This window comes from Rhodnius prolixus, unplaced genomic scaffold (assembly GCF_049639745.1).
Source record: "Rhodnius prolixus isolate KJV_2025 unplaced genomic scaffold, Rpr scaffold_2, whole genome shotgun sequence".
Classification (NCBI taxonomy): domain Eukaryota; kingdom Metazoa; phylum Arthropoda; class Insecta; order Hemiptera; family Reduviidae; genus Rhodnius; species Rhodnius prolixus.
Genome location: NW_027411592.1, coordinates 60,931,576 through 60,944,783, shown reverse-complemented (window position 1 = coordinate 60,944,783; position 13,208 = coordinate 60,931,576). Strand labels below are relative to the sequence as shown.

Here is a 13,208-nt window from a genome sequence, read left to right as displayed (position 1 = left end):
TATATATATTTTTTTGTTAAGTACATTTTAATATTAGGGTTAACTATAAAGTTAATAAAGTTAATTTATAATATCGTTAACTTTCATTAGCTTAAAAAAAAAAAAAATCCGGATTCTGTTTAAACCTAAACTTGGGCTTAAACTAAACCTTACTTTTCCCTTAAAAGTTTTTACAAATTGAAGCTATACTCAGGTAGCTTTATTAAAAGATGGTTTACTTCAAATTAAAACGGAAGTGAAGTTTAAACGACAACTTAGATTTTGCAGATATCTTGGGGTAATATTGTATGTACAAGGTGTTACCTTTAATGATTTACAGATCAAAACAGAGGTTGCATTGTATGTTTGTAATCTAGTTAATTGTATGGTAAGCTAAGCTAGTGCTGGGATAAATATACTTTGATTTAATCCTGTCGTAGCATGCAAAATTTACAGATCGGTTTCGGGCTTTCCATCCATCAATCAGAATGATGTAAAGATGATTGTACAGATTTCAATTTTTGGATTAACCTGAAGAGTGGTCCAAATTGATTTTCCTTTAAGAGAAAAAGTAAAGTAATTTCCTATTTATTTAGGTGAGCTTTACGACCCACTACTAAATTAGGTGCCGTGGACGGAGGCGGCTAGCAAACATACTTTACTATAAATTTCTCATATTAATCATTTCATAAAATCCAAGGCTTAGATACTGGGAATAGAACCCACTAAACCAACAATACATCTCAGCATTGCGGGTCTAGTCTCTTAACCGCCTAACATACTTTACTGTAAATTTCTCATATTAACCATTAAATAAAATCCAAGGCCTAGACACTGGGAATAGAACCCACTAAACCAACAATACATCTTAGCATTGCGGGTCTAGTCTCTTAACCCCCTAACATACTTTACTATAAATTTCTCATATTAACCATTAAATAAAATCCAAGGCCTAGACACTGGGAATCGAACTCACTAAACCAACAATACATCTTAGCATTGCGGGTCTAGTCTCTTAACCGCTCGGCTATCGTGGCACCTTTAGATTTTCCTTAAAATACATAACTAATTAGTATGGATGCGTAGAACATTAAATAACTTAATCTTCTAAGATTAACCACTAAGCCAAGACGGACCGAGTCGTCTGCTCACGCGACTTTAATAATTTAATTAATAACGCCTCTGAGTATTTTTTAATCATCTTATCAAGTTATTGATTAATCTTAATCGGCTATGACAGCTTCCAATATTTTATATACATTAAACAATACTATCTTTTAGTTTTCGTTGGTACATAATCCAAGGTTTTTTTAAATTTCTAATTAACTAGGAATTGATAGAAGAGGAAGTGATAGAGAAATATTTAATGATCCATAGAGTTCAGGATGGATAAGTTATCTTGTATTTACAGTAACAAGCAATCTAGGAAAAGATACTAGGACAGGGCATTCTTGATAGTAATCCTTGATCATATTTGGGATCTACAAGGGATTAGCTATTTTCTACCGGAATCCTGGTAATTCCGCTTAGAATTGTGCACAAGTGTAGAGGTAAACGAGTGCTATAATAGCACATATTCCCGCTCAGATTGTAGCAATACAATCAGAGAGAGATAAAGCATTTCGAAATATGAAGCAAATGCAAAACTCCGAAACTTAAACTATTTGTATCTCCCTTAAGAATACAGAACAGTTTCTTCTTCTATAGAACTTAGTTCCTTCAAGGACTTCTTCGATTTTAAGTTCATTTCTTCTTCTAGTCAAAAAGAGAAGAAGTACAGTGATCGAGACAAATTTTTTATCAAATCAAGTTTTTCACCGCAAGTAAAGAATTGATAACAGAATCCATGATGCCTTCGTTTCCATGAAATTAGTCTGCTTATTATGTAATTCTCCCGCATTGTTTTGTAGATTGTTGCCGCCAAACCATTTTTTTTAGCCATCTTAGATCCCCCTTTTTTTTTAGGAAGAAAGAAAAAAAAAAAAGGATTTAATCCTGAAAACTCCCACCAAAGTGTGGACTATTAATCCTGTTTGCAATTCCTGGACGTTCTATAACTTGCGGATGATGCAATGAAGTGACATCATCAACTCTTTACAAATATTCCTTCCTTATTTAATCCAAATGTTAATGCCCGGAAGTTGTTTTTTTTTAGTTTTTATTTGAATTAAAATAACCAAAAATTAAACACTTTTATTTTTTTAATCCAGACCACAAAACATGTTCACAATTTGTAGTGGCGACATGTTTGTTATCTAGAGAGTTAATTTGGTCCATCATCTATAGATTTATTCATCCCATTACCCACACGACTAGAACTGTTGTCCTGTGTTCTCTCTTATCAGGGAATCTGGTCAATTTACTGAAATATCGTAACAACCATCCTACACGTTTCTGTTCTACTACGAGTTTAGACAAGACGATGTATAAACACAGGAAATTAACCGTCCTATTATAATTGGTTACCAATTATAGTAAAATATGTAAATTCTTTGTTGAACAGATGTTTATAATGTTGTTAGTTTGATTGTAGACTTCTTGGATCTTTTTCCACTTCTTTCTTACGTCACTAGGAGGTAAAACGGAAGTATTGCGATTGCATCAATTTTTTTTTATGTGTTTTCACCGGAAGTTAATAGTTTTTAAACTTCCCCTGAATTAACAAAACAAAATTCAGGTGCCTTAGGAGGTACTTTCTTATCAGTGCATTGTCTGCATTGTTTTTTTTTTGTTTTTTTTTTTTTTCAAAAAAATGCTCAATAAAAAATAAAATAACATGCGCAAATGCCTTCATTAAACATCGTAACAGATTATTTTTTTCCCCAAATTTTATTTATTATTAAATTCATGTTCAAAATTCTTCTTAATTATGAAAATTATTATTTCAGTATTTATATATTAAATCGATAAAACAAATCGATTAATTTTTACAGGTTTACACGATTTGATGGGTCGAGCTATTGTAGTCATAGAGTTGGACCAAACACTAGACTGTGGACTAACTCCGCCAGATGCTGCTAGAGTGCTCCACTATCTAGCTACCATTCCTCAAAGGTTAGATATATAATATATACTCGTATAATACGTACACAATTTTTTTATTTTATTTATTTATTGTTTTTTTTTAATTCCTTGTAATGTAATCGATTTTTCAATAGAAATATTCCTTTTCTTTTTTTTTGGATCGATAGAATCAGAACAAGTGATTTTTTACAAATTGGTTCCCGTGTGTGTATGTGTAACAGCCTAACTCAAAAACAGAAGATCGCCAAAAACTTAATGTTTTTTAATTTTGGGTATATTTTTGTCACGTTCAGAGTGAGTAATAACTCAAGATCAGGTTACCGGAAGTGGTACTGTACTGAGTAAATTTTAAATCAATTTAGTATTTTCTTGAAATTGTTCTAATTGGCCACAAAGATTTATAACTACTATTCAAAAGATTTCCCTCAGAAAATTTGTGAAAATTACGGCTCTATTTTTTCCACATTTAAAATGTCTAAACGTTTTAAGATAAACATTGTAATATATCTGCAGAATCATAAGTGCCATAATATAATGTACGGTTTGTGGGCGAACAAAATTGGTCCTTAATCCGGTGTCCAGAAGTTTACTGTCGATACGGGACATCGTACGGGATAGTTCCTTTTACTCCAGGATTGGTTCTTCAGGTGGCCAAACCCTACAGGTACCATGTACCACGAATCTCTTCTTTTTTTACCTCCCCTGGTACTCTTTTCGGAGGAACTCTTCTTCATTTGGAGGATCGGCGTGCATTATCTGTGGATGTTCCTTTAATCCTGCTCAAGTTCCGTTTCCTGTGTGAACCTCACTGCAGGATACAAAATCATGGTGGCTGTTGTGGTCTTTTTCACCTATTTATTCCTTCTAAAAGTAGCAAAAAATGCATTTTCCTTTTAAGTATAATAGTTTTTTCCTAATGTTAACTGTTGAAAATCCAAAGCAGCTGTTGTCTCGAGGTAGCTGCCCCCTACAATCTCAGGCGCTGCCCAATTTAATGCTTGGCCCGAAATGGTGCCTAATTGGGGCAAAGTTTGGAAAAATAGTAAAAGAAAAAAAAGAGGGTATGTGCTCTACCAGTATTTTCTTTTTTTGGGTTAGTTTTCCTTTTTTTATAAAGGGGAAAAAAAGGAAGCTCTACACAACTCTATTGTTGGGATACTAGCTCTCCAAGATGGAGAAGCTCCTCGTAAACATGCTGTCTACACATACATTCACATCAACATCTGACGTTACCGGAATATTAAGCATCTATATATATACCCAAGTAGTCGGCTCAGCCAATCATATATTCCTCACCAGTTGCCATTTCCTGCAGATACACTCCTCACTCTTCTCCACCACCTATCCTTAGACGAGCACATTACATCGTGTACTTCAGTAAGTACGTGAGTCTGTAGTACATTCGTTCATTTAAGTTCAATGAATGGAGACATATATAACCTTGTCGCACAGCAGGCAGTCCTCCTCCTCCCTTCTCTATACGGTTATATTTAGTTTATTTACTACAGAAAAAAAAAAAAAAAAAAAAAAAAAAAAAAAAGAATGAAACTTTTAATCCGCTGGTTTATCATAAGAAGTCCCAGTGCTTACTGTATCATCGTCAGTAAACAGCTGATCTTCATTCAACTTTCTAGTCTACTAGTACTTCCGTTTTTAGTGTTCACTACTCTTAAGAGAATGTATTTGCTGTCGCGCCGATTTTCTATTTTGGAGTTTAACACCGGAAATAAACTTTCCGGAAATAGTTTTTTTTTTTTTTTTTGGAGTACGGAAAAGTGGTCTAGTGAGTTTTGGTGTTCGCAGTCTTCTTACGACCATTGGAAGGTGAAGGGTGGGCTAGATTTCTTAATTTTATTTCTATCCCCTCTCCTCGCCAGTCTGCAATGCAATATCAATGGAATTGAATGCCAACACCTGCTTGTTACGAATATATAGCTAACCGGAAAGGGCAATTTTTAGGACACAGAGAGGGCCATTGGATTTTTATTTAATGGTTAATATGAGAAATTTATAGTAAAGTATGTTAGGCGGTTAAGAGACTAGACCCGCAATGCTAAGATGTATTGTTGGTTTAGTGGGTTCGATTCCCCACTACAAGTGATTTGTGAAAAGTGAGTCTACAAAAGTTGGAGAACCACTGGTCTCTTGATACGGTCGCCCAAAATGGTTGCGCTTGAATATATTGAGATAGGATTGTATAGTTATATACTTTTAACTTTATAACCTGCCACTTTAATTTTTTTTATTTTTTATTTTTTGGTAAACTCAAATTCATTTGTCTGTGCGTATGTTAAAAGGGCGTCAACATTTTGGCACCCACTGCTTTTTCCAAAGGTCGACCCTTTGACCTTTGACAGCTCGAACAAGTGGTTTTTAGAGTCAAGTGGCTTCCCTCGCTCTACATCTCTTCCCCTCCCCCCGTGTATCTGTGAAAAAGTTTAAACACAAACGAGGTTAACGATCATTTACAAAAATAAACCAATCCAATACTGCCCTAAATTGAATGACATTTTATTATAACACCACTAAATTGCACCTTCAATCGAACGAGATCGAAAATCCAGTCATTTGACAGTGAAAAATTAGAAATAATAATTGATTTGAACTTAAAAAAACCCATACGGTACATGTTTAAAATATCGATCTGTGTTTAAGATATACGAAAACAGGATCGATAACCTTGTCGAGATTACGAAACTGACTGGCCTCCAGCCAAACATATTATTTCCAGGTTGTAGACCTTTCTAATATATATATTTTATTTTTACCGAAATCAAATAATACATAATGGATATACGAGGAATCAATTTTCTAACCTACAGGAATAAAGTATAAATACATATTTAACATTTTTTTTTTTTACTATTCTATTTATTTACATCCTCTCCATTTAAACAAATAAAATAGTTGTTCAAATACAAATAGTTAATAATAAAAAAAAAGAGATGAAAAATAAAAGAATGTATAAAAACTAGTTGACGATGTTACTGCTCATCACTTCGAACACAAGGACGAGGTGGCCGAGTGGTTAAGGCGTTGGACTGCTAATCCAATGTGCTCTGCACGCGTGGGTTCGAATCCCATCCTCGTCGTTTTTTTTTTTTTCTTAACTTTTATTTTTTCCCAGTGCATAACAGTTACTCTATACTTTTTTTCTGCATGTATCTCTTTGGGTAATAATTTTAATAATGATATAATTTTTTGGGTTAGGGTTTTTTTTATTCATGGCTAACCATTAAAGTGTACCATATCAGTGTAATGTACGGTTCAATTGTTTGTACATTTTTTTTTTTTGAGAGGATTAAATGCATTATTAGTTCGAATTGGGAGAAAAATGACTTCACCGGAAGTACCCCACTTTACTGAACGATTTTTTTTTGTTTGTTTGTCTGTTCGGCTAATTTCTTAAAAGTGCTTCCTTTACACAATAGAATTCTGTTGCTGTAAAATTATCATATTTTAGTGTAATTTAATGTTTAGAAAAGTGTTTAACGTTAGTAAGAATTAATTTCGTAGTTTTGGAGGAGGGGGAGGGGAGGGGGGTAAGTTAGAAAAAAGAGTTTAAAAGTTGAGAATTTTAATAAAAGAAAAATGTCTGGTGAATCCAGAACTGTTCTGGAAAAAATCCTGGTCCAGAAAAGACGTACTCTGTGACCACACTTCCTGGAGCCAGTATCTGGGAGGAGATATTCCAACTAAATATCCGGTTTACTTTATTGATTTTACTTGATCACAGCAAGCATCTTTATTGTGTCTCGGACCAGTTTCTGATTTCCAGCCATCATCAGCTTTAATTTAAAAACAAAGAAAAAAAGGGAAGAGATAACTTTTACTGAAAATCCAAGTAGGTATCTTTTCAGTAAAGATACCAAGTTTCAAGTTAATGTAAACTACGTTAAGGAAAAAGGTGTTTTTAAATTTTTTTTGGGGGGAAAATTAAAAACGTTATTACAAAATTTAAATTGAAAATATTTTAGCCTCTGCCCACGCTATAGACTCTTAAAATAGCATTTTTATTTTATTGTTTTATTTTCTGTCATAAATCTTGGTTGCATACTGAATGACATACAAACTACAACAGTAAACAAGAACTAGAAAACCTTGACATTAGCATATCCATCCAGCTGGATGCAATTGTTTGTTTGCAACTTGATTTATCTTGGAAGAGTAAATTCAATTAACTTAATCTTTTAGTCGCACAAAAAGTGTTTTTTATTACCATATTGTAACTTTCAACATTTTAAAGAATTATGCAAAGAATAAATGAAAATTATTCTGCAACATATTTTCATTGCAAAAATTGTGTGGACCTACCTATAATTTTAATACTATTTATTTCTTAACAGTATAGTACAGGTTATGCAACCCGCAACGCATTAATGTATACTATAACCTACATACTCTTTGTTTATTTACGGCGCTTGCTTGTTTTTTTTTATTTATATTTTTATTTTTCTACTTTATTTCTAATGTGTGTTGGCGTTTTGTTTCGTTCACTTTATGTATTTTTAATAGGCTGGCTTTTCATTGATTATTTTCAAGGTTATTTCTATTGCATTATATCATTTATTTTTCATCTTCAATGCATTTTTTTTATTATTATTATACTCGTATTATTACTTCTCTAATATAAAACATGTTTGTAAATGCATAGAGTAAATGCTTGTTTTTTGTGTAAAGTGCGATATAAAATGCTTTTAAGCAGTTTTTTTGCGTGTGTATGTCGGTCTGTTCTTGGGTATAAGTGAGCAGAGTATATTCTGTGGCTTGGTGGCAAGAATTGCCAATGTCAGATATTGGTATAAATGAGTAAAAAATCTGTTTTGATATATTAACCATCAGAATTTTTCTTGCAAGGAGTGCCAAAGTCAAATTTCAAAGTAGTAACTAAGTTATTAAAACTTACTAGTGCCAATGTCAAAATTTAGCATGAATTTTGGTAAACTAAAGAGGTCTCGTACACTCGTAATTTTTTTTTTTTTTTTTTTTTTTACATTGGCACTTCTTGTACCAAGTCACAGTATATACGAGGGTTATTCAATAAGTAACGAGACAAATTATTATTGCTCATAAACGGCTTATTGAATCAGTACAAAACTTTGGTTACTTTTCAACATAGTCTCCAGCAACACTTATACACTTGTCCCATCTTTCTGCTAATTTGTAAATGCCCTTGGCATAAAATTCTTTGGGTTGATCTCGAAGCCACTTTTGCACCTGATTTTTTACCTCTTCATTGGATCGAAAATGTATCCCCCGTAGACCATCTTTAAGGTGTCCAAACAGATGGAAGTCTGATGGGGCGAGGTCGGGGCTGTAGGGGGGATGTGGAAGGATCTCCCATCCCAGTTTCTGAAGTTTTTCTTTCGTCAGCTGTGCCGTATGTGAACGGGCGTTGTCATGAAGCAAAATCACGCCTTCAGTCAAGAGCCCACAGCGTTTCGTTTGAATTGCAGGTCTTATCTTGTTTTCCAGCATGTCACTGTAGTACTACTGGCTGTTGATTGTTCTTTGGCCTTCAAGAAAATCACAATAAATTGGCCCCTGAAAATCCTAGAATACTGTAAGCATGACTTTACCGGCAGATGGCTGGGTCCTGAATTTTTTCCGAATGGGAGAAGTCGTATGCTTCCACTCAAGGCTCTAACGTTTTGACTCTGGCTCATAGTGGTGGATCCATGGTTCATCACACATTACAATTCTTTTGAAAAAAACCTTCTCCTTCAGTCGAATATAGATTTTTCAACTGTTGACTGATTTGAAGCCGGGTTTCTTTGTGAGCGTCCGTGAGTTGTCTGGGCACCCATCTCGCACAGGTTTTCTTGTACTGCAGCTTGTTGTGAATAATGTTATGGACAGTTCAACACTCGCGTTTACTTTTTCACTTATCACTTTAACGGTGATACGCCTATTGTCCCGAATTAACGCACGTTAATCCGAGATTCGAGAGAGGAAGTCCCAACTTCGATCGGTCGTTCACTGCGTTACTCGTCAGAAACTTTTGTACGGCCACTTTGAAACTGTTCTACCCATTTGTAAACGTTCGAACGATTCAAACAATTGTCTCCGTACACTTTTAACATTCTTTTGTGGATTTTACTACCTTTCTCACCTTCCGCGACTAAAAATCTGATCACGGCACGTTGTTCTTCCACGGTGCAATTCTCGAGCGGACTCGCCATCGTTAACTGAGTAAATTTGAGGTTATGTTTACAAAATATAATTGAACAGCTGATCAGATGTCATCGCAAGGTTGCCAACTTTATGTCCTGAAAGTTTCAAACGGATCAATTTAGCTGTTTTTGAGCAGTAGTAATTTGTCTCGTTACTTATTGAATGACCCTCGTACATATATATATATATGTTTCGAATCGCATAACCAAAGATACCACTTTAATTAATTTTAGATTAATTTTAAATTACTTAAACCAAATAACCGCATAATCAAAAAAGCAGCGGTAGTTAACCGCCATTCACCTGATTATAACCACAACATAGTATAACCTCCGCACACATTACAGTTCTCACACCTAGCATTTTCTCCATATCAAATGTCTGCCTGCCACAATTTGGCACATACGTACATCTATGCTGAAATGTTTGGTGGCAGATTGAGAGAAAGACAAGTGTTTGTTTTTTGGCAAAAAAAAAATCCAAGTTATGGCCTATATTTTTTTAATTAATTATTTTCTCATTCATAAAAAAATAAACACATTTTTAATGAATTAAACATAAACATCATTAACCAAAAAATGACGTTCAAAAACTCATTCATATAATCTTTGGCCAGTTTTTTTTTTTTTTTTTTTTTTTTTAAATTAAGGCTAAATTTATAATTAGGCGATAATCGAGTAGAGGAAAAAAAACACAAGAATTCATTTTATTTTTTTTAATTGCCTTTGTGATAGTGGGTTAATGAATGAATGATTAAAGAGACACGCCCCTTTTGGTTACGCCCCTTTCGGTGACGCCCCTGATGACACTTCATGTGTTTTTTTTTTATACAGTTGCACAGATAATTTGTCACATTGCAAATTTCGATTTCCGTTTTCTTTCTTTTTTTTTTGCCTAATGATTAGAAATAATAATGATAATAAGGGGGCACTTCCGGTGCTGTAAATTATCTTTTCTCAGTCAACTAAAATTATTATCCTTTCAAATATGTCAGAAAATAACTGTCAGAGTCCCTGTGTCATTAAATTTTAGAAGTAATATCCGTTAATTTAATTTTTTTTTTGCGTGTAGAAAGGGAACAGCCAAGAAAAAATGATTTTCAAAATGATGATTTGCGAAGTAATCAAAATGATGATTATGCTAGTTAATTTATTCTTTAGTGACAATTAAATTTTTTGCGCAATTTATCTTTGTAAATATGTTCAAAATCAGCTGATTGATTGAAGTAAAATTAGCAAAAAGAAAAGTATACATACTGCTGCACTCTCTTTCTCTCTCGGCGATTTTGATTAGGTCCCTTGCACCCCCACCATCTGGTGCCCAGAAGACTCCCTACAGCCATCCGTGAGATGAAACAGCTCACCCAGATATTCTGGAGAAAATTTGGTTAGGTTTGGTAATGCTGGATAAAAGTAAAGTAAAGCCTATTTATTCAGGAGAGCTTTACGCCCAACTGCCAAATTAGGTGCCGTGGATGGAGACGACTACAAACATACCTTTCTCATATTAAACCATTAAATAAAATCCAAGGCTTAGACCGGGGGAATCGAATCCACTAAACCAACAATACATCTTAGCATTGCGGGTCTAGTCTCTTATCAGCCTAACATACCTTACTATAAATTTCTCATATTAAACCATTAAATAAAATCCAAGGCTTAGACCGGGGGAATCGAATCCACTAAACCAACAATACATCTTAGCATTGCGGGTCTAGTCTCTTATCAGCCTAACATACCTTACTATAAATTTCTCATATTAAACGATTAAATAAAATCCAAGGCTTAGACCGGGGGAACCGAACCCACTAAACCAACAATACATCTTAGTATTGCGGGTCTAGTCTCTTAACCGCCTAACATATTTTTACTATAAATTTCTCATATTAAACCATTAAATAAAATCCAAGGCCTAGACACTGGGAATCGAGCCCACTAAACCAACAATACATCTTAGCATTGCGGGTCTAGTCTCTTAACCGCCTAACATACATTACTATAAATTTCTCATATTAACCATTAAATAAAATCCGAGGCCTAGACCGAGGGAATAGAACCCACTAAACTAACAATTACATCTGAGCATTGCGGGTCTAGTCTCTTAACCGCCTAACATACTTTTACTATAAATTTCTCATATTAAACCATTAAATAAAATCCGAGGCCTAGTCACCGGGAATCGAACCCACTAAACCAACAATACATCTTAGCATTGCGGGTCTAGTCTCTTAACCGCCTAACATACCTTACTATAAATTTCTCATATTAAACCATTAAATAAAATCCAAGGCCTAGACACCGGGAATCGAACCCACTAAACCAACAATACATCTTAGCATTGCGGGTCTAGTCTCTTAACCGCCTAACATACTTTAATTAACCATTTAATAAAATCCTATAAATTTCTCACAGAAATAGCACTACACTGTAGTTGATTGTATTTATCTTTTTTTTTGTTGGGGGGGGGGGCTAATTCAACGAAAATTTTTATTCCAATGGATCTCCATACTCCTTCAAAGTTTCGAAGTTGGCATAAGTTGGTATTATAGAAACTAGATTTTAAACTTTTCATAGTTGACGACCTTAATGATAAAGCCCCTTTTTTTTACCCTTATTATATTTATTACTTACTTTATCGTTTTTTGTTTTGTTTCAGATGCGAACGTACAAGAAACGGAATCTGTGTGTTAGTAGTGACGACATACGATGCGGACTTAGATTTCCTTGACATAACCTTAGCTCTTGCGTCTGTAAGTGTCATTTTTTTTCCACTTCCTTTTCTTTTTTCTTTTTGTGTTCGTTTTGGGCGTTAATTCATTTTTTTTTTTTTTTTTAATTCTTGCAGGAAAGGATAAACATATCGTCACTTATGGTTTTTGCCAAAACAGGAAATGAGGAAATTTTAGAAAATGGAAAACTTCAACGAAGTAAATTGGAGGTGAGTAATTTATTTGATTGGTTGTAAGAAATTTCAAAAATATGTTACGATCTCCATACTTCTTCCTCTTTTTTCTGGAATAACAGAATGTAATAATACTTCAACCAATAGCAGTAGTCTGTTTTTACTGTTATATAGTTAACATTAATTAGTATCTCTAGGTGTTATTTCCTAAGCTGTCGGAGATATCCAATTTTTTTTTTTTCTTTTGAACCAAACATTCTAATACAAAATTCCATTGGTTAATAAAATAATAATAATATGCTAACCCTTATAAGAATAATGTTCACACAAAGCTTTGTTATTATATCTCGCATTGTTTATAATTAAGCTTTACCAAATATGGATTTACAAAAAGATTTCTGGCCATTAGGAGTGTTAGTTGAACGGTTCTTTGTGGTGTTCTTCGAGTTAGGATTAGAGAGAGAGAGAGACAGTGAGAACATGTGGTTTTCTCTTTCCTAAGACATAATAAAGAAGGTCAGATGAGGTCTTTGAATGGCTGGATATCTCTCCAGGATATTTTAGTTACTCCAGAGAAGGTAATTTCTTTTACCTCCGAAGTGTGCATTTAATGATTAATTTTCTGTGTTTATTGGCCTAAAAACGATTGCCGGAAGTAAAATAGCAATCGTGGAAATCACTTAATGAAATTAATGGCTTAGAACAAACGAGCCAAAAAAGAATGCTGATCTCTTGTAGTTCAGGTAGCAGAATCATCTCGTTGTTACTAGATCATCCAGGCTTGGGCGGATCCAGAACGCCAGTTTTGGAAGTGCACCTCAGCTGAGATTGACAGAAATCTTTAAAAATAAAATGGATAAAAAGTATTGATCAAATCTATCGGGTGTAAACCCTAATTAAAATCAATACTAATTGATGCAAAATATTGATTTATACGTTTCTCAGTAAAGATAGATGGATTAGAAGTACCCAGGATTGATTCTGATCCCTAAAGCACTGCAGCTAAAGAGGTTTTTCTTTTGCTCCCCATTCCACAGGTAGCTACATCCTCACCTCTTTACTAGATCCAGTAACTTATTCACCAGTTTCATTCTCCGTGGATATTCTTAAGAAGCCGTGCAAATCCACCA

The 13,208-nt window shown here is 34.1% G+C and overlaps 1 protein-coding gene and 1 non-coding gene across 2 annotated transcripts in view; both read left to right on the top strand.

Moving 5' to 3' along the window:
- LOC141448503 (uncharacterized) overlaps positions 1-13,208 on the top strand; it is a 573,566-nt gene that overhangs the window by 378,053 nt on the left and 182,305 nt on the right. The window contains exons 8-10 of the mRNA XM_074116881.1: positions 2,913-3,033; positions 11,833-11,926; positions 12,022-12,114. Coding sequence (XP_073972982.1) covers positions 2,913-3,033; positions 11,833-11,926; positions 12,022-12,114 — 308 coding nt within the window. The remainder of the gene's footprint in view (positions 1-2,912; positions 3,034-11,832; positions 11,927-12,021; positions 12,115-13,208) is intronic.
- On the top strand, positions 6,014-6,095 carry TRNAS-GCU (transfer RNA serine (anticodon GCU)). Its single transcript has one exon. It is a non-coding gene; the product is annotated as a tRNA-Ser (tRNA).